Source organism: Pygocentrus nattereri, chromosome 6 (genome assembly GCF_015220715.1).
Source record: "Pygocentrus nattereri isolate fPygNat1 chromosome 6, fPygNat1.pri, whole genome shotgun sequence".
Lineage (NCBI taxonomy): Eukaryota > Metazoa > Chordata > Actinopteri > Characiformes > Serrasalmidae > Pygocentrus > Pygocentrus nattereri.
In genome coordinates, this window is record NC_051216.1 from 7194774 (window position 1) to 7216436 (window position 21663).

Genomic DNA, 21663 nt, shown 5'->3' on the forward strand with positions numbered 1-21663 from the left:
ATGCAGCTATTTAAACACACACACACACACACACACACACACACACACACACACACACACACACACACACACATTACCATTTAAAAGTTTGGAATCACTGTTTTCAATAATATCAAACAAATGAATGATGAATATATACAACTGATTCTAATCTTCTAGTCCTGTGCAAAGTGACAGATCTATATAATTACGACTAGTCATGTAATTAAGCAATAGAACCTGAGAGGGAGTGTGTTATCATGAATAACATCACGGCTGTGATTTAGTCCTAAGTACAGAAGACCATCGCAGCCATGCTGTTATTCACAGTAACGCACGACCTCTAGTGTTCTTTTATTTTTATACAGCAGCTATGCGAAATAAAGAAAAAGTCAAACTGAACTGTTTTCTGCTTTTATATGTGCTAAAGTAGAAACTTATCACTTAGCTGTGTCGTAAAAACAAGCCGCTCCCAGCGCTGAGCAGAATAATATAACAAGTTTGCTTATATATATATAACAAATATGCTCTTAATAATCCGATTACTGCAGTCTACACGCACTTGAGTAATCAGATAATGGGGAAACTCCAGGGCGATGTGAGTCAGACAGTAATCAGGCTTCTGCTTTGCAACCAGCCAGTAAACTCACAGAAGACGTGACGTAAACATGTAAACTCAAACTTCACACTGCAGCTTTAAAAAAAAAAAAAACACATCGGCCCACTTTACCCAAAAATATGAACAGACATCATCAATAAAACGAAGAATATTTACATGCTTCATGTCGTCAGGCCTGTATTTGGTTTCAGCGTCGCTCCAAAAGTGTTTTGCTGTGTCTCATGGCAAAGCCGCTTGCTTATCTCTGGAACTGTGGTCTGTTTTCGGACGTGCTCAGACTGAGAAATCCGAAAGAAATCAGAGTAAGAGTTCAGAGTGACTGAGAAATCTGAGTACTGGGCTAAAATCCAGCCTCTTTATCAGATTTTCTAATCAGATTTATAGAGCAGACTACAGTGTTCCATGATATTTTGAATAATCTGCAGAAATCTTATGATTGGATAATTGGCCACTGATTGCAACATGAATAAACACTTTTTTTTTGTGAAAAAACTACAAACTAGCTAAAAAAAAATTGCAAATTTGTTCATGGAGCAAGAAAAGATCTCTTTTGAAGGGGCAAACTGACAGCATGCAGGACGCTTTCCATTTTGGAAAAGCGACAGGAGAACTGCAAGTTTCTCCGCCTCATTCAGGAGCTGAAGCTTTATCTCAGCTGAGATTGAGCTGCTTTTGGAGATGCAGTTCCACACGAGATGCAGCACAAGATAAACAGACGGAATTCATTTAGTGTAAAGATCTCCTTTGCTCCTCACTGAACGTTCAAGCAGTAACACTGAGCAGCTACTGTCCATTTGGCTAAAGTGGAAAAACCACAAAGAGCTTCATTGCTTCATTCAAAGCTGAAACTGAGCGCGTTCACATGCAACTTGAATGTTTGTAGCCCAGTTTGAGCTGCTTTTGGAGATTCTAATCATCGGCCAATAAGTTCTAGTTTAAGGGTCTCCAATCCTGGTCCTGGAGATCTACCACCCAAGATCAGTCAGTGAGTTCACTTTGGTGGATGAGGGCAAATAAAATAGTGCTGCTTTTAATGACCATTTAAAAATGCGCTTGGTGTGTGAGATGTTATCAGTTATATACATGCTCTAATTCATTTAGAGGAATCTACAATGGCTACATGGATTTATAATAAAATTAATATAATACTCATATTTCAAAAATCACCTCTTGCACCCGATAACCACAAATATTCCCATAAAAATATAACTATTTATCCTATCTTTTAAGATCTATATCTAAAAGTACCTTTTATTGTCTATAGAATAGATAAATGTCTCCATTTTTGTCATTTTTCAGTTTTTGATGTCATTTAGAAATGCCTGTTGTTCTTTACATTGTATGTAAATTTCTTGATGAATGGACCAAAAGAAACGACCCAAAATGACTTGGAAAGACGTCTGGTTCCATTCACTTACATTAAAAGTGAAGTAGGTTTTTTCCTTCTTCTGTGAAGTTACTATTTTGGAGATATGAGGTTTTCTTCCAACAACAGCGAAATACAATAACACAAAATGTATATGTATATAAATTTATGATTCCAAACTTTTGAACGGTGTTGTACATGCATGTATACACACACATTAACACATACACACACACACACAATCTTATCCTGTAGCAGCTTTTAGACGATGAATGTTCAGATAAAACCAAAGCCAGTCAGCCTCATGTTTAAATAGAAACTTCATTTATTTATCAAAGCATGAAGAACATTCCAGTGCATTAATCAATAACATTAAATTATACCAAAGCACATGTGGACACAAAGACATTTTTAAAACACTATTTTTGTAGTTGCAAGGACAAAAAATACAATCACTTATTAAAATCAATTTATTAAAAATAGCGAAATGAAAAACAAAGAAATGTGCTTCTTATTTGTGACTCCCTGAACATCACTGTGGTTTTGATTTACATATTTTTTTTTTTCTCAGATGCACTTATGTATTTTAAACCTTCAAAACGTGCGGGATAAAACGCTGTGAAACAAACAGTCAGCACCTTTAAGAGAGACGAGAGACTTTTCAGTAGTCACACACACACACACACACACACACACACACTCACACAGTGATGTGATTAGGGATTATGTGATTTGTAATCATTCAGAAAATGTCTGAGAAATACCACCCGCCAAAAAAATGTAAAAACCAGTAGGACACTTAGGATGGGTTTACATGTTGGCAGTGAAGAAAATAAGATATTCCATGCCTCATAGCGGTACTGATGATGGCATGTTGCCATGGTGACAGCATTACCACTGAAAATGCATGACTTAAGAGAGATTTAGTAACGTTGATTATTTATGGTGGAAGAAGTCCGGAGATGCTCTGTACTCTCTCAATGCTTCTGTCATATAATACTGCCACCTGGAATTCAGTGTCCATGGTTCCCAAAACAACATGCGGTTTGTTGCACCGTCATGCTGGATGGGAAAAACTGGGAAAACTGAACTCTTGATAACTCACCACTGCTGTACGCTGCCTTTGCTGGTGGCGGAAGCTGAATTTTACTTCACGGCTCTATTAAAAACCCTGGAATATGTAGTTTGCCGTCAACCACCTGCTGCCATCATGTAAACACAGCATCCAAAACACAGCACCACTCAGCATCTTACAATTACGGCAATATATTAACCCCTTAAATGTCCGGAGCCCACCAGCAGGCCCAAGGTTTTACTACACACTTCTAGAATAGCTCAGACAGTTTGCATTGAAGTCCCTTTAGTTTCTGAATATTATATAACGGATGGTTCTGGTACTGAAATCTGATTGGCTGAGCTGCGTTCAAAGCTAATGTAAAATCCACAATATAGCACACCTATGATGCCTCACAGCAACTGAACTCTGTATCACTGCGCCACGTCACGAAAAACCCTTGTGCTGTTAACGGAATAATGTTTAACTCTATCGAAGTGTGGATGTGTCTGAGTCCCAAATGACTCATTTTTAGCGATTCTGGAAATCGGAATAAAAATGTGTGTATGGCAAAACATGAAGTCTTTAGCTGCGCTCTGCTTATCATCCGGTGTGCGGTAGCCTTTAGCCGGCTACAGTAGTCTTTTTATGCTTCCTTCATTGGACTAAACGGATTACAACCTCTGACTAAGGCATACGGACTCTACACTGCCCCCTGGTGGACTTTAGAGGTCAGACTAAGGATGTGCTCTAATTTTTGATATTTAAGCAAACAGCACAGTATTCCATACACTCGTCACTGGCATATGTTCTCATTTCCATCATCACGGCCGCCTGAAATCCATTTCAGCACATTCAAACATCGCGTTTAACACTCCAACAAATATTAAACAATGGATTATGACCATGAAACACAGCGTGTCTAATGTTGAGCTGTTAATCTAAGTTTACACAGTCAGCTAAGTTCCCTTAGCAGGTACCACTTCCCAACTTTACAAGGCTTTTTTCCATGGCAGCCTCATTCACTGTACGTATTGTTTACATTAATTTATTCTTAAGACAACGTAAAATCAGTCAATGGCCATTTTTGTGCAGTTAGATTTAATAAAACAGAATAAAACACTGTATGGAAAACTCCTTCTGGGAAAGCTGGTGGAATACCAACAATATAAACTAATGACACGGATAACGTTTTTTTCTTATTTCTTTCAAAGTATTGGCCCAAATGTGACCAATTAAAAGTCCATTTAAGAGTCCAACTCATCATTACATCCTACGTGACTTTGGGTATTTCCACAATAACTACTTAAACATAAAAGGTGCCGAAGTACTGTCCGGAATGCTGCACTCTTATGTTATATGCAAGAGTTAACGAACAGATATCTGGTTAACTGTGAGGAAAATTGCCTAAAAAAGGTACTTCCACTAAAATGAATGTACAGGTGGAGCTGGCTTGCTCTTTTAGCAGACAGCTCTGGTGTTAAGAGGCTAAAAAAAACAATATCGCAAAAGATTTTGGCGGAAAGCAAAGGAACGTACTGTTAACTTCTGTGGGAAATCGGTAGTTTTCATGTTGGATGAGTAATGGAGGCTGCCTCTTCAGATGAGTTAAACTACAGCTTTAACTAGGACAACCCCGGACGCTGAGGAGGACTCGTCCTCCACACAAGGTATTTTCTCCTCAGTGGACGATGCGTTACTTTGTCAGTGAAATGTATGCCCACTGTGTCTGGACCTAGCTAACATCAGGCAGTATATTCTCCACCTGCCCGCTCTGAAACGGGACCATGATTTAATACTGCCGTCCTGAGCAGTTCTCCGGGACCCGCGCACATCCCTGGTTCACACAGCTCACTGAACCCGTAACGTTACAGAGAAGCTCATTTTCTCAGCAAAATTTTAACTCAAGATGTTTAAACTTCACGAGTGTTTGAATATTTGAAATTTCGGACTTGTTGACGTTCTCCATTTCCTAGATTTCACGTCTAAATGTGCGGCTTTCTCATGTTTTCCTCTCTCTGGCGCGGTGGCCGTGTGCCAGGCACGCGTCAGTCTTGTCACTCGTCTGTAACACAGCAGCATTCGCTCTGTTTCCACGGCAGCCAGCCAACACACACGCACAGCAACCGTGCATTCCCTCCATCTGTCCTCTCTCTCACACACACACACACACACACACACACACACACACACACACACACACACACACACACACTTCTTTGACTCTGAGTCGTTAAAACTACAGAGAAAGACAGAGAGAGAGAGAATGAGAGCGAGAGAGAGAGAAAATGATCCATCCAGTGGTGTGGAAGTACAAACAGACTCAGCATCTGCCTTACAGAAAGAGAGAGAGTCTCACAGAGAGAGAGAGAGAGAGAGAGAGAGAGAGAGAGAGAGAGAGAGAGAGAGAGAGAGAGAGAGAGAGAGAGAGAGACACCCTGGGGGGGGGGTGAAAGAGAGACAGAAAAAGAGAAAAGGAAGATACGCAAAAGAAAGAGGAATTCAAGAGTGATAACAGAGGGAGAAAGGAGAAAAAAGAGAAGGAAGGAGGAGAAGAGAAGCAAAATAAAGTACAAGGAATGGGGGTAAAATGGAGAAATGAAAGAGAAGGAGGAAAAGAAAAAGGAAGAATGGCAACACGAAGGAGTTCGAGAGAGAAGGGGGAAGAAAAATGGGGACAAGTGAAAGAGGGACAGAAAAAGAGAAAATGAAGAGGGGGGGAGGAGAGGAGATGGAGGGGAGAAGGCAGAGAAAGAGAAGAGCGGTTTTGCAGCTCAGCCTGACGTTTGACTGTCAGTGGTGTGTTTTCCTCGTGCACAGCAGGCACTGCGGCGGCAGGTGTGTCCAGGGGTGTGTCCAGTGGTGCGGCATGCCGAATGCTCCGCGTGCCTACGCGCCTCCGTATCACTCCTTGGGTTCAGTTCACCCCCATAAACAGAGTGAAAGTGCATTTGGTTTGATTGAGAGAAAGCCGCACAGTCACTCTCAGCTCCTGCTTCAGGCACAGTCCGGCTGCCTTTACGCTGCAGGGCTGTCCTCACGGTCATCACTGATGTGCAAAGTCCAGCTCAGAATTTTCTTCATATTATTCCTTTTTTTGTCCTTTAAAGTTCACATCTCTCGCTCTTTTTCTGGGCTCTGTGTGGAAGCTGCGGAGAAAAGTAAGGTCCCACTGATTTACGACACGCTTTCATACTTGGGGACGTAGTCCCAGCTTTGTCGCCGAAACTTATCCTGCTCTTCTTTTATCCGCCGCTTGAAGAAACCAGCCTGAGGAGGAGCGAAGAGACCATCAGACACATGCACAGACACACTATTACAGCTGGGAGGACAAAAGGACGGACGACGGTCAGGCTGTTTTTAGCTATGTGACACTGTTGGTCAAGTTCTGTTCAGGGACATTTTTCATTCATCAGGGTACAAACAGTGTAAATGTTCCCTCAGAGGAACAGCAGCGGTTTGCAGGCCTGACTGTGAACCGTAAATCAGTTTTTCCAGGTGAAAAGTTCGTATTTGTTCCTTTTCATAACCGAATACAGTGAATCACATTCATCTACTACACCTCAGATGTTGCTGTTCAACCTCATCAGCCCTTTTTTAATTATGTTAGAAGTGCTTAGTAGTGATTTTATGTGTTCATGATCTAATTAATAATCATTAATAAACTATTTTTAATTAAGGTATACATGTAGGTTATTAAAGGTTATTTATTTAGATTATTGTAGGTTATTTGTTTAGGTTATTAAAGGTTATTTATTTAGGTTATTGTAGGATATTTATTTAGATTATTGTTGGTTATTTAATTAGGTTATTAAAAGGTTATTTATTTAGGTTATTGTAGGATATTTATTTAGATTATTGTTGGTTATTTAATTAGGTTATTAAAAGGTTATTTATTTAGGTTATTGAAGGTTATTTAGGTTATTTATTTAAATTATTGTAGGTTATTTGTTTAGGTTATTTTAGGTTATTTATTTAGGTTATTTTAGGTTATTTATTTAGGTTATTGAAGGTTATTTATTTAGATTATTGTAGGTTATTTATTTAGTTTATTAAAGGTTATTTATTTAGGTTATTTATTTTGATTATTTTAGGTTATTTGTTTAGGTTATTGTAGTTTATTTGTTTAGGATATTGTAGGTTATTTGTTTAGGTTATTGTAGGTTATTCACTTAGGTTATTAAAGTAGGAAGCATACAAAATTTAGCACAGACCCCAAAGGTGTAACATATTTACAATAATGTGTTTAAAATAATTTTACTCATTATTTTAGGGCTTTGTTTTTCAAACACTGATCTGTATGGAATGTACAGTCAGTAGAATTTATGTATTAATTGCAAACTGTTAATAAACAATTATTTTAAAATACATATGAATGAATTCTGCACTGAAAATACCTCCTAATCCTGAACTAGACCTAATACACAGGATTAGGCTCAGGAGGTCAGAGTTACTCACCTTCCAGAGGCAGACGACGAGCATAGCCAGAATAATCAGGCCGAGAAGCAGACTGAACACGATGATGGCGTTGCCTACAAGTGGGTGTGGCTTCTGGCTGTAGTACGCTTCCAGGGTCACCTGCAACGGCACAGTGGACAAAGGTCAGCAAATACATGATGGTCTGACAAAGAAAGGTCAGCGCCTTGAAAGCATGTTAGCTCAACTAAAGCTTAAGGGTGACTGTCCTTAGATTAAGGGCCACTACTGCTGCAGTGAGACTTACCAGAGCAACGTTGTCGTCCTTTATCAGGATGGTGTTAGCGTCTCTGACTGGTGATGTGACCTCGATGACACTGTACATCTGCATTATAGCATGTCTTCCCTAAAAAGCCGAAGGAGGGACAGGTGTCAACATCGAAAGCCAGTAATGAAAACTTCTTACATCTGACCAATTAGTATCGTACCAGCTGCAAACATGAGGCGGCACGAATACACTTTAATAAACTTTTATGATGAAACTTGCTCGTGTTTTATTAGGAAAATTTGATGAAAAGATGTAAAATAATGACGGACATGCTGGCTCATGGTGGGCTGGCTCTGGGTAACGCTATTCTTTTTGTGTAATATGTGTGGCAGAAAAATGCTGAGTCATCCTTACAGGGCTGATCTGAAGAACCGCAGGGTTGAGCTCAACTTCCAGGTTGATGGTGACCTCTTTGCCGATGTCTAGGTTTCCGAATCTGCACTCCAGGTTCATGCAGGATTTATCCGCTTCAGCGCAAAACTGCACAGGACAGAACATCATCAGTAAATCCAGAGCTTTAATAAGGCATGGCATTTTTAACAAAACACAAATATGGCTCAGAAACATTCTGGCTGAATCTAATCTGGTCTACAGCTGCATATTAAGAACCCAAAAGTCTGTCTGAACCCGACTGCAGCCCAACAAAATTCTGTCTGAACCGAGTGTAGCCCAACAAAATTCTGTCTGAACTGACTGTAGCCCACTAAATTCTGTCTGAACCGACTGAAGTCCAACAAAATTCTGTCTGAACCCGACTGAAGTCCAACAAAATTCTGTCTGAACCCGACTGTAGTCCAACAAAATTCTGTCTGAACCGACTGTAGCCCAACAAAATTCTGTCTGAACCGACTGTAGCCCAACAAAATTCTGTCTGAACCGACTGTAGCCCAACAAAATTCTGTCTGAACCGACTGTAGCCAACAAAATTCTGTCTGAACCGACTGTAGCCCAACAAAATTCTGTCTGAACCGACTGTAGCCAACAAAATTCTGTCTGAACCGACTGTAGCCAACAAAATTCTGTCTGAACCCGACTGTAGTCCAACAAAATTCTGTCTGAACCGACTGTAGCCAACAAAATTCTGTCTGAACCCGACTGAAGTCCAACAAAATTCTGTCTGAACCGACTGTAGTCCAACAAAATTCTGTCTGAACCGACTGTAGCCCAACAAAATTCTGTCTGAACCGACTGTAGTCCAACAAAATTCTGTCTGAACCCGACTGTAGCCCAACAAAATTCTGTCTGAACCGACTGTAGCCAACAAAATTCTGTCTGAACCGACTGAAGTCCAACAAAATTCTGTCTGAACCGACTGTAGCCAACAAAATTCTGTCTGAACCCGACTGTAGCCCAACAAAATTCTGTCTGAACCGACTGTAGCCCAACAAAATTCTGTCTGAACCGACTGTAACCAACAAAATTCTGTCTGAACCGACTGTAGCCCAACAAAATTCTGTCTGAACCGACTGTAGCCCACTAAATTCTGTCTGAACCAACTGTAGCCCACTAAATTCTGTCTGAACTGACTGTAGCCCACTAAATTCTGTCTGAACCGACTGAAGTCCAACAAAATTCTGTCTGAACCGACTGTAGCCCAACAAAATTCTGTCTGAACCGACTGTAGCCCACTAAATTCTGTCTGAACCAACTGTAGCCCACTAAATTCTGTCTGAACTGACTGTAGCCCACTAAATTCTGTCTGAACCGACTGAAGTCCAACAAAATTCTGTCTGAACCGACTGAAGTCCAACAAAATTCTGTCTGAACCGACTGTAGCCCACTAAATTCTGTCTGAACCGACTGAAGTCCAACAAAATTCTGTCTGAACCGACTGTAGCCAACTAAATTCTGTCTGAACTGACTGTAGCCCACTAAATTCTGTCTGAACTGACTGTAGCCCAACAAAATTCTGTCTGAACCGAGTGTAGCCCAACAAAATTCTGTCTGAACTGACTGTAGCCCACTAAATTCTGTCTGAACCGACTGAAGTCCAACAAAATTCTGTCTGAACCCGACTGAAGTCCAACAAAATTCTGTCTGAACCCGACTGTAGTCCAACAAAATTCTGTCTGAACCGACTGTAGCCCAACAAAATTCTGTCTGAACCGACTGTAGTCCAACAAAATTCTGTCTGAACCCGACTGTAGCCCAACAAAATTCTGTCTGAACCGACTGTAGCCAACAAAATTCTGTCTGAACCGACTGAAGTCCAACAAAATTCTGTCTGAACCGACTGTAGCCAACTAAATTCTGTCTGAACCGACTGTAGCCAACAAAATTCTGTCTGAACCGACTGTAGTCCAACAAAATTCTGTCTGAACCCGACTGTAGTCCAACAAAATTCTGTCTGAACCCGACTGTAGCCCAACAAAATTCTGTCTGAACCGACTGTAGCCCAACAAAATTCTGTCTGAACCGACTGTAGCCCACTAAATTCTGTCTGAACCAACTGTAGCCCACTAAATTCTGTCTGAACTGACTGTAGCCCACTAAATTCTGTCTGAACCGACTGAAGTCCAACAAAATTCTGTCTGAACCGACTGTAGCCCAACAAAATTCTGTCTGAACCGACTGTAGCCCACTAAATTCTGTCTGAACCAACTGTAGCCCACTAAATTCTGTCTGAACTGACTGTAGCCCACTAAATTCTGTCTGAACCGACTGAAGTCCAACAAAATTCTGTCTGAACCGACTGAAGTCCAACAAAATTCTGTCTGAACCGACTGTAGCCCACTAAATTCTGTCTGAACCGACTGAAGTCCAACAAAATTCTGTCTGAACCGACTGTAGCCAACTAAATTCTGTCTGAACCGACTGTAGCTAACAAAATTCTGTCTGAACCGACTGTAGCCCAACAAAATTCTGTCTGAATCGACTGTAGCCAACTAAATTCTGTCTGAACTGACTGTAGCCCACTAAATTCTGTCTGAACTGACTGTAGCCCACTAAATTCTGTCTGAACCGACTGAAGTCCAACAAAATTCTGTCTGAACCGACTGAAGTCCAACAAAATTCTGTCTGAACCGACTGTAGCCCACTAAATTCTGTCTGAACTGACTGTAGCCCACTAAATTCTGTCTGAACCGACTGAAGTCCAACAAAATTCTGTCTGAACCGACTGTAGCCCAACAAAATTCTGTCTGAACCGACTGTAGCCCACTAAATTCTGTCTGAACCAACTGTAGCCCACTAAATTCTGTCTGAACTGACTGTAGCCCACTAAATTCTGTCTGAACCGACTGAAGTCCAACAAAATTCTGTCTGAACCGACTGTAGCCCAACAAAATTCTGTCTGAACCGACTGTAGCCAACTAAATTCTGTCTGAACCGACTGTAACCAACAAAATTCTGTCTGAACCGACTGTAGCCCAACAAAATTCTGTCTGAACCGACTGAAGTCCAACAAAATTCTGTCTGAACCGACTGTAGCCAACTAAATTCTGTCTGAACCGACTGTAACCAACAAAATTCTGTCTGAACCGACTGTAGCCAACAAAATTCTGTCTGAACCGACTGTAGTCCAACAAAATTCTGTCTGAACCGACTGTAACCAACAAAATTCTGTCTGAACCCGACTGTAGCCCAACAAAATTCTGTCTGAACCGACTGTAGCCCACTAAATTCTGTCTGAACCCGACTGAAGTCCAACAAAATTCTGTCTGAACCGACTGTAGCCCAATAAAATTCTGTCTGAACTGACTGTAGCTCAACAAAATTCTGTCTGAACCGACTGTAGTCCAACAAAATTCTGTCTGAACCGACTGTAGCCAACAAAATTCTGTCTGAACCGACTGTAGCCCAACAAAATTCTGTCTGAACCGACTGAAGTCCAACAAAATTCTGTCTGAACCGACTGTAGCCCACTAAATTCTGTCTGAACCGACTGAAGTCCAACAAAATTCTGTCTGAACCCGACTGAAGTTTTAGAGAACTTTCTTAATCATATTCAGCTTCTCTGATACATGTAAATGCTTGAGGAACAGACTTTTACCATGATGCGCTTGCTGCTTTTTGATAAGAAGAACACGAGCTCCTGAATAAACGATGCCTTCTTCACATCACAGTCGTTCTCCAGCCACAGACTGCTGTTCTTCAAATGACACTGACCTACAGTGGTCTGCAAAATACAGGGGACATTTTCAAATAGTTTCACATCAAACAAGATGCAAAATGTTGATAAACAATTTACACATAAGTACAATTCAGTTCAAAAGTTTAGATACAGTGTAGACAGTCTATACAGTGTAGACACATATACATATGTAAGGTACTGTGATAATAATGATGCTATTATATTAACCAGAACTTCATTCTGGATATTCATTTCATTCTTGATGTTTTACAGCTTTCTGTGTAAAACCACACTTTAAATTATTAGTGAAACTGGCTGAGAACTGAACCCACAAACACAAAAATTAATCAGGAGATAAACATGAAATACAGAATATCAGTTCTGATTATTATTATTATTATTATTATTATTTAATGATTCATATAGTGACAGAAAAAAAGTGATTTGATGTGATTTTCTCACCTGTAAATCGGTAATTCGGATTAGCCTGTCCGGGTACGGCGATAAAACCTGAGGAATCTGGATCTTTACTCTTGTGTCCAGAGCTTTACTGGGACCGACGTTCATTACCTGTAAGCCACACAACACATGAGATAATAAATCACATGATTCAGCAACCTTAGGGAAACAACACGGTACGGCGGCAAGTAACAATGATTTTATAATGGATTAATTAGTTCATTTAGGGTCCAATTCATCAGGAAGAGAAAAAGTGTGTCAAGTAGTCTGTCAATAACGTCATAAGCATTTTTCTTCCACGCACACATTTTCTAAGCCGCTTATCCTCATGAGTTACAGGGGGCGCTGGAGCCTATCCCAGCGCTCATTTGGCAGAAGGCAGGAAACACCCTGGCCAGGCAATTTAACATCTCCAATTCACCTGACTGCATGTCTTTGGACTGTGGGACACACACGAGGAATCTGGAGAAAACCCACACAGACATAGGAAGAACATGCAAACTCCATACGGAAAGGACCCCAGTTGCCCGGCCGGGGAATCGAACCCAGATCCTTCTTGCTGTGAGCCTTTGCCACCCGTGTTGCCAACCCAAGCTTCTAAATGATACTTTTACCAAGATCAACAATGCCACGAAATGCCTCCTGCACTGCCCTCAGTGGGAAAGAAGCCGAAACAATAAAGAAACAACAAATCTTACCCGGCAGTCTGAGTGCTAATACGGAGGGAGATTTGGATTCTACCAGAAGTTTGTACTGCTATTCAAACGATTTCACCTCTCATGATAAAGCCATGATAAGTGAATTAGTTTGTGCAGTCAGTAAGATTGTGTAATCTGATATTAGTGAGCAACCCAGCTATCAGCTATGACTCACAGAGCCACGTTCGCCAACATTGAAAAAACAGCATTTTCAAAAACATCCATCCATGTGAAAACAGAGTTTCTAAAATCTCCACCCTGGACCTAAAACACTGTACACTTTCAGAAAATACCTGTGTCCCTGAGGACAAGCAGGTCTGTGTGCATTAGCACCATATGAATGAATACGTATAGACTTGCTGTGCATTCTAGAAGAAAATGCAGCTCAACCAATGTTGTCTGTAACTTTGACTACACTTTCACTCCAGTTTACTCATCATGCTGAACTTCTGTCACTGTCTGCTGCGAATGCGTTTCTCTAGTCCAGGAGGGGTCGGCGACTCAAATGTTAAGAAGAGCCATTTTGTCCTTTCAAAAAAAAAAACAAACACCTTGGGAGCCACAACATTTTATTTCAATTTTACCATCTTGGCTGTGAATGTCTCAGTATGCGCTGATGTACTAGTTCAGGCTAGAATATATAATATAAATGAAAACACAGACTTACTTTGCTCTGTGTTAAGCTTTAGCTCAGCTATAGCCGCTTTTCTCACATCTCCAGCAGGAAACTTGGAAAACATTCTCTCAACATTCGAGTTTTTACGAAGCCGATTTCAGCTCGTCCTTCCCCAGCTTCTTGCATGAATTTTCGCATTCCACCTTAAATGGTGCCTGAGGTGCCAGAATGTACCTACTGCACCATTTAAGGTGAACCAGGAAAAATCTAACGAGAAGCTGCCGAATGATGAGCCTTACGACCTTTTAGTGTTTGGCAGTTTCTCGTTACAGATTAAACATATCAGGAAACCAGCGGGAGTGGCTATAAATGTAAATAATTCCTTTTGTCTCTGAATTATTAATGTGCGTCTTAAATCTCTCTCTTTGCATTTTCGTAAACTACTAGCTAGGCAAGATTGTTGTCAGCGTTGCTATGGTGACCAACAGTCTGCGCTGATCTTCAGGGTTAAAGGGTGAATCAGCAGTTCTACATTAACTCCAGAGATTAAGACCATTTACTGTTAAACTGAGTTGAACGATCAGCAGAGCTTTATTTTACTGTAAAGGATTCATTTTATTATTACCCACTAATCTAATTCTACTGTGGAGCCACAACAGGGCAGTAAAAGAACTGCACGCGGCTCTAGAGCTACATGTTGCCGACCCCTGCTTTAGATCTTCATCTACTAGCCTCATCTTCTCACAGGAAACCATCTTTTTAGATGATGTTACAGTGAAGTGTTCCCATATTTTTGACTATGTGAGCTGTGCTTGACCCTGTACTGTAGTCTCAGCCATCTATGCTCTCCCTCTTTCAGTCAGGCGATGTAAGCAGGGATGCAAACGTCATCAAGATCATCATCATCAGCGCTGTAGTGCTGTTTGGTGCAGTGTTTCTTACAGTACCTTAAACGTGTAGTTAAACTTCTCACTGTAGCAGTCGACCGGCTCCAGCTCGGGGTTTCCAAATATGAACGTCGTCGGAGACACAAATCTGTACATTAAAGAGAGAGAACATAAACCTATAGAGCGCTATTACAGCTCGGTCACCACAGTCATGTGACTTTATGTGACTAACGTTTTGATTATCATCTCAATTCTGCTTCATTTACTTAAAATCATCTCTTCAAAACATACCGTGGTGTGCAAAAGTTTGGGCGCCCCCGTGTGTTGTTTTGTTGATCTTCTAAATGTAAATAAGTTACACTTCCACACCTTTTAATGCACAATTACTGTCCATTTGGCACATTTTATGTAGTATAATATATGGCATGTGCAAACGTTATGGCACATTTTATATTCTGTTTTCATTTTATTCTCCAATATGTTAAACTAAGCAGATTAATAGAAATTGTGCTGTGCAATTTGCAAAAAATAAAAATAAAAAAAATACATCACATCTCTCCCCTCAACCTGTAGAGGATATGTCGACTTATTTTCACTTAGAAAACCAACAAAATGTGTAATTTGATGGGAGGTGATCAGACTTTTGCATATAACTGTATATAAAACTCCTGAGCCAATCAGGCCAAGTTTATTTCAGGTTACTATACCAGTTAAATATGCCAATTGTGTTATTAAGGAGTGTCTGAATGAACCCCCAACTCACCCGTGTACATTCAGGCCCACTCCGTATCTCAGCGGCAGCGTCAGAGAGGCCAGGTTGTCGTGTAAAAGGTCCGTGTTCTCATAGTTCTCTCTGAAAAAGAAGACGTGTGGCCTGTTATCTTCAGCTCATCATAAAACAACTAAGCTTTAAACAGGAGACACTAAAAAAGATGTTTTGTGGTGTTAATAGGCTTTCCAGGCGTTCATGTACTTACTGGAACTACCTATAGATAAACTGTCCTCAATGAATGTATTTTAGTGTAATGTAAAGGTATTAAATTGGTCATTATTCACAATTATTTATCACCTAATTGGTCAATTTTAGTATGCATAAGCTTTCCTTCTTAAAAGTCCACTGGACCTTTAAAGTAAATACTCTTACTACATTACCATATGGACCAATCTGTTAAATTAGTTCAAACTGCAGATCCAGAGTAAAAAACACTATTAAACAACAATTCAGTGTTAAATTAGTTTTCGTTTCATTTCGTTTTTAGTTTTATTTCATGTTTCCTTCCATCCTTGCTTGCAAGGCTTGTTAAACACACTTTACGGAGGTTTCAACCTCTAAGCAACACTATTTTGTACTATAACCAAACGCACAAGCAAGACATCTGAATTCTATAACAGTCGCCAAAACGCTTAAAAGGAGCCGACATCCTTCCTCAGCTTATGACTCATTATCTCGCAGCGTCCGTTTACGAGTCGCCCTTAACAACAACCAAAACACAAAGACGGCCTCTCAGACAGGCTCCCTGTGTCTGATGCCCAATTATGGTCAATTTGTACACCAGAGCAGTAGCAAGATGTCTCTTATTAAATGATTACATCTGGCCCAGACCCTGCGCTGCATTCCTCTCCAATCATTCACTGCTCAATCGCCATTCTTTAAGGCTCCGCTTAAGGATGTTTCGCGACCGGCAGGCTACAATTATAAATGCTTTCAAACACTGACGGCCATGAGAACTTACTGTCATTATTATGGATGGTTTCGGATATTATTATACACATATATATAACATCGCTGTTGTCAGAACAAAACCTCGTAGCTCCAGAAACATACTTTACTTTTAATATAAGTCGATGGAACCAGACCATTTTTCTAAGTCTTTTTGGGCCGTTTCTTTCGGTCCATTGATCATGAAAGATTTTCATATAACGTAAAATGCAACAGGCATTTTCAAATGATGTCAAAAACTGAAAAACGACAAAAAAATAGAGAGATGAGGTTTGGTTCCGACAGCAGATCCATTTTTAACTGAATTTAATTTAATGAGTTTTATTTTACGTATTCGTTTACTTCATCTGGTGTTTGAAAAATGCATGTGTAGTTAATTTCATTTTATATTATTTCAGCTTCTTCCCATCATAAAGTTGTGTCCATATGTGTATATACATTAAAGTTGTATTTATACGCATACATGCATTAATTATGCTCTTAAATCACAAATTTTTGCCAAATGCGTCACATGTGGCTGGTTAAAAGTTCAGCTTGAGAAAATACAAATGTACACAGATGTTCTCATTTTGCCCAATGTACAGTGCTGTGTGAAGGTCTTAAGCCCTTCAAAATCTCTTTATTTGTGTAGTTTGTGTTTATTTGCTGAGAAAAGTGTTAATATTTTAATAAACAAAATGTATAGAATATTAATTAATAATGATTTTATATATAAACAGTGATGTTCTGGATGTTGGTGTGTTTGTTTACCCATCTCCAAGCTGCTCCTCGAGGAAGCCCAGTATTATATGTAGTTAAAAAGCAGCTCCTGGTTTGACCAATCAGTGCTCAGTAAATTGAGCTCATGATGTAATTGATGATATTAACGAGTCTCTGTGGCGGCTGTGAAGGTGTCCAGGAAAAATATGGACCCGAGAAATTCTCGTTACCTTTTATTGTTTTTCTGTTTATTTGAATTATGAATACGACTTTATTCTAATGTATATTGTGATAAACTCACTGCTTTGCTCAGACGCCTAAAACTTTCACTCAGTGCTGTAGTTAATCAGCCAAGACAAGTTTGGTGTCTAACGTCTGCTTCTTTAGTTCTACACTGGAGCTACGCGGCTAAGTAATGGAAGCCAACCAGTGACACCCTACCAATTAGCAAACTGCACACCTACATCACAAAAACGAACAAAGCAATGGAAACATTCAGGGTCCACGATGCAGAGGCAGATGTAAGGATGGGTTGTGCACTTGTGTACTTACCTTGTAGCATTGATGCTAATGCCAATATCGCCTGCGCTGCTGTTCTGATTCACGTCCATTAGGAAGCTGATGTTAAGCTGGATAAAAAAACAGCAGATCAGTACCAAAGCACTCAGAAAAGAAAGCATTCAGGGCTGGAGGCTGAGACGCGGGCGGCTACCTTGGACAGGGAGGGGATGTACAAGTTGCCCACACTGCAGTCCAGACCGATGGCTGTTTTATTGTCCTCAGCAATTTCACAGCTTACATATTTCTCCTCCTAAAATCAGATAAAAGCAGCAATATATTACACTGTTACAAACTACACAACACAAAGCAAAGCAATGCCTGTTTTAGTTAAAGCTCTCTGGAAGCGACACTCTGTGTATGGCAGGCTAATGCAGAGCTGTCCAAAAACTGATTCACAGGATGCAAAGGCCATCAAACTGTGTAAAGAATATAAGAAAATGTAGCTTCCTTATGACACACATTGTTTTTTGGGGGAAAACGTCAGCACACTCACAGCGTCCAGCACTCTGATGAAGTGCAGGCTGCTGGGGAATCGGACGTGCAGTTTAGGCAGAAATGCGTCGTCTCCTGCGTTGACCAGTGTAGCATTCAGCATGATGGTCTTCCCGTTTCCAAGAGCAAAATACGGCACGTTGTTGTAAGATCTGAAACAAAAAAAGCACTGTTGTTAATATGGAAGGTTTTGGTCATCAAATACAGATATAATAATATACATGAGTGTGTGTACACACACACACACACACACACACACACACACACACACACACACATATATACATACATACATATATATATATATATATATATATATATATATATATATATATATATATATATATATATATATCACAAAAATTATATTTTTGTTTTTTGTTATTTTTATATCATAAAAATTTGCTCAGATGTCTAAAACTCTAAAACTTTCACAAAGTACTATATATATATATATATATATATATATATACATAAATTGCACATACACACATATATACACATATGTACACACACACACAGACACACACACACACACACACACACACATATATATAAATATATATATATATACACACACACATACAGTACTGTGTGAAAGTTTTAGACATCTAAGCAAATTTTTAACAATTGACCTCATCAGTGAGTTTATCACAATATACATTAGAATCAAGTCATATTCATAATTCAAATAAACATAAAAACAATATAGGAAAAAACACACTTTAGTTTTTACTGTAAGTCAATGGAACCAGAATTTTTTCCAAGTCATTTTGGCTGTTCTTCATGAAATTTACACACAATGTAAAGGCCAACATCAGATTATGTGGCATTTTCAATTTATCAAACTAAAAAAACAACAAAAGTGGAGATACGAGGTCCAACAGCAGTGACTGACTGTAATTTAAGGAGTTTTATTTTTTGCATTTGTTTACTTCATCTAGTGTCTGAAAAATCCATGTGTAGTTCTTTTATTTTTATTATTAAAGCTTTTTTCCCCCGTTTGTTTGCACTGTGCTAATGATGCAACTCAACTACACAGACTTCAATGCAAACTGACCGAGTCATTCTGAAATTACAGGAGTGTGTCATAACAGTTTGCACACGCCAGCGGGTCATTCAAGCATGGCCATAACTAGCTATGAGGACATTGAGGTCCAGACCTCGGGAGTTTCATAAGGGTTTTTTCCACTTTCCACCATTCATGAGATTAAACGTAGAAACAGCGCTATCTCAGTCTATTCAGCGGCGCAGCCACAGTATCACAGGCCACCCAAGCAAATCGGGGCAGAATATTTGGGGACGGGGACGGGGAACAACTGAACATGGAAAAGGTGCATAACAATTATGGATGGGTGAAAAAGGAGCAATGATTTTGTTAAAAAAATAAAAATAAAATAAAGGAGAAACAGTTGGTGTAACCCTCAAATTTCATATTTAACAGTTATTTTATTCACTCCGAGATGTAGGTCACAGTTTTGGACCTCACTAAAATGCTGCTTCTACTTATGGCCCTGTATAACATAGCTTTGTTGTAGTTACCAAATAATTAATACCCGTTTTATTATGGAGAAGTTATTCATATATATATATAGTAACCAAATTTTCTGGGAAATTCAGAATTCAGATATACTGATAATAATAGTAGATAATTCACTCATATCCAGTTCTTCTTGAATATGTGCAATTACACATTTCCACCAGAGGGGTCACCAAATCCCAAAGATTTACATAGCACAGCTTTCAGCACCAAATCACACACCATCACTGTTTTTGCTCCAGTTTAAATTTAACTGTTTCAAAATCAATAGAAACTGTAGGGCAAGTCAAACAACAGACAGACCACCCCAAAACCATTTGAACCCCATTGTGTTTTCACAGTTATCTGAATAAGAGGACCGTATTTAGGACCCAGGCCTACTGCAGCTCTCTCTGTAATCAGGACCTAAACCAGAGCAAAACAAATGAACACAAACTTGCTCTCCCTTTCAGCAGCCATTCATTTTCATGCCATTGTTGCTTTTTAATGGTTTGAAAGAGAGCAATAGGTTTATAGAGTGTGATTTGGGAGACGGGGAGAGACGCTGCAGGCTGCGCCCGCAGTCAGTTCAGACCTGATATTGCTCTAAACTAGGCACCAGGTGCGCATCTGGGTGGGTGACAACTCCCCCATCACCACACATACACACACTGCTGCCTTATGAATAATCAAATCATGCATTATCACCGAGGAGAGCGAACGGAGTCCATAAATTAGTTTGTGTGAGTGTGGAAACATGATCCAAAATGCTAATGCACACGACTCAATTAAGCAGGCCTGAGAAATGCTCTGAATCAAAAGGACTGATGTGAAATCCTGGCTGACTGCGTGAGTTTAAAAGACTGACGGAAAACAGTGCTTCCCAGCCGGATATTCCCTGAGGCCGCGTGCGGCGCTCAGAGAGTGGGCGTGGCTATTCAAATATATGGATATCAGCACTCGTCTAAGTATTTCTTCATTTAATTGTGTATTCAAATTAGATATGAAGTATGTACTAAAAAAGAAATAAATCGCTTGTGATTATAGCAAAGCCATTTCTAACCATGTAGAACTGCAGAGAAAGCGAAGGTTTAGGGTTAGCAGCCGTTCAAGGTTCAATGTTTCACTTCAGATTGTTTGGCAAAAATTGATATATCTATATAATCGACACCCAGATAGCAAGCATATATCGGTCCACTCCCAGCTGACTGTTTGCCACCGTTGGTCCACTCTCGGACCACCTAGATTACTGTCCTGCATACAAAGTCAAACTGGTTTTTAGGCTCCTCAGATTTTAAACGAGACTTTTACTTTGGAAAATAAACTAAGGCAAAAATTACAAACCACTGAGAGAAGAAAACAATGACTAGGCCTGATATAAAGACTCTGAGCTGGATTTAAATGATTTACTAAACTAATGTCGAGTATAACTAAAGAAAACAAGGAAGGAAAAATCAGTAAATTGGACTGTGGTTGGAAAATAAGCGACGATCAATGGAATTTAGTCTAATGCTCTGCTGAAACACCGGTGGGCCGCTCAGAAAATGCTGGGCAAAATTCCACTGGACCGCCAGCAGCTACTGGCGGGCCAACAGTGGCCCACTATCCTCTTGCTATCAGGGTATTCATAGTCATAAAAGGCTTAAAAAAGAGAGATATTTCAACTGGAAGAACAATAATTCTTGTTTATTAAATGCAAAGTGTAGCCTGGTGGATTCAGAATGTTCACTGCAATAAGGACTAAAATACTAAAGAACTGTGACTGTGAAATAACTAGGACTGAGTGAATAAGAACATATTGTCACCGATACTGATACTGATTTTAAGGAGCTATAGATAATCGACAATATCAAAGATATAAGCGTATAAGCTTTTGAATTTTAGGGTGAAAGAAATTTGATTTCCCATAATTATGACAATATGAATACACACACACACACACACACACACACACACACACACACACACACACACACACACACACACACACACACACACATCTTCTAAGAAGCTTGTCCTTCTGGGCCAGAGGGGGAGCCTATCCCAGCAGTCATTGGGTGGAAGGCAGGATACACCCTGGACAGGTCACCAGTCCATTGCAGGGCATGATATAAATTATATTAGCAAATGCAACACAACTGCTTTTTCATTTGGGTTTTCATGAATATAACCTAAGAA

At 39.8% G+C, this 21663-nt stretch overlaps 1 protein-coding gene across 1 annotated transcript in view; it reads right to left on the reverse strand.

The window, feature by feature from the left end:
- Nucleotides 1–6110: 6110 nt before the first annotated feature.
- Nucleotides 6111–21663, reverse strand: part of itga4 (integrin alpha 4) — a 74912-nt gene continuing 59359 nt past the window's right edge. The window contains exons 18-28 of the mRNA XM_017710597.2: nucleotides 17968–18118; nucleotides 17626–17724; nucleotides 17466–17542; nucleotides 15258–15347; nucleotides 14555–14642; nucleotides 12297–12404; nucleotides 11754–11879; nucleotides 8117–8242; nucleotides 7742–7840; nucleotides 7477–7596; nucleotides 6111–6288 (exon numbers count right to left, since the gene is read on the reverse strand). Coding sequence (XP_017566086.1) covers nucleotides 6196–6288; nucleotides 7477–7596; nucleotides 7742–7840; nucleotides 8117–8242; nucleotides 11754–11879; nucleotides 12297–12404; nucleotides 14555–14642; nucleotides 15258–15347; nucleotides 17466–17542; nucleotides 17626–17724; nucleotides 17968–18118 — 1177 coding nt within the window. The 3' untranslated portion in view covers nucleotides 6111–6195. The remainder of the gene's footprint in view (nucleotides 6289–7476; nucleotides 7597–7741; nucleotides 7841–8116; nucleotides 8243–11753; nucleotides 11880–12296; nucleotides 12405–14554; nucleotides 14643–15257; nucleotides 15348–17465; nucleotides 17543–17625; nucleotides 17725–17967; nucleotides 18119–21663) is intronic.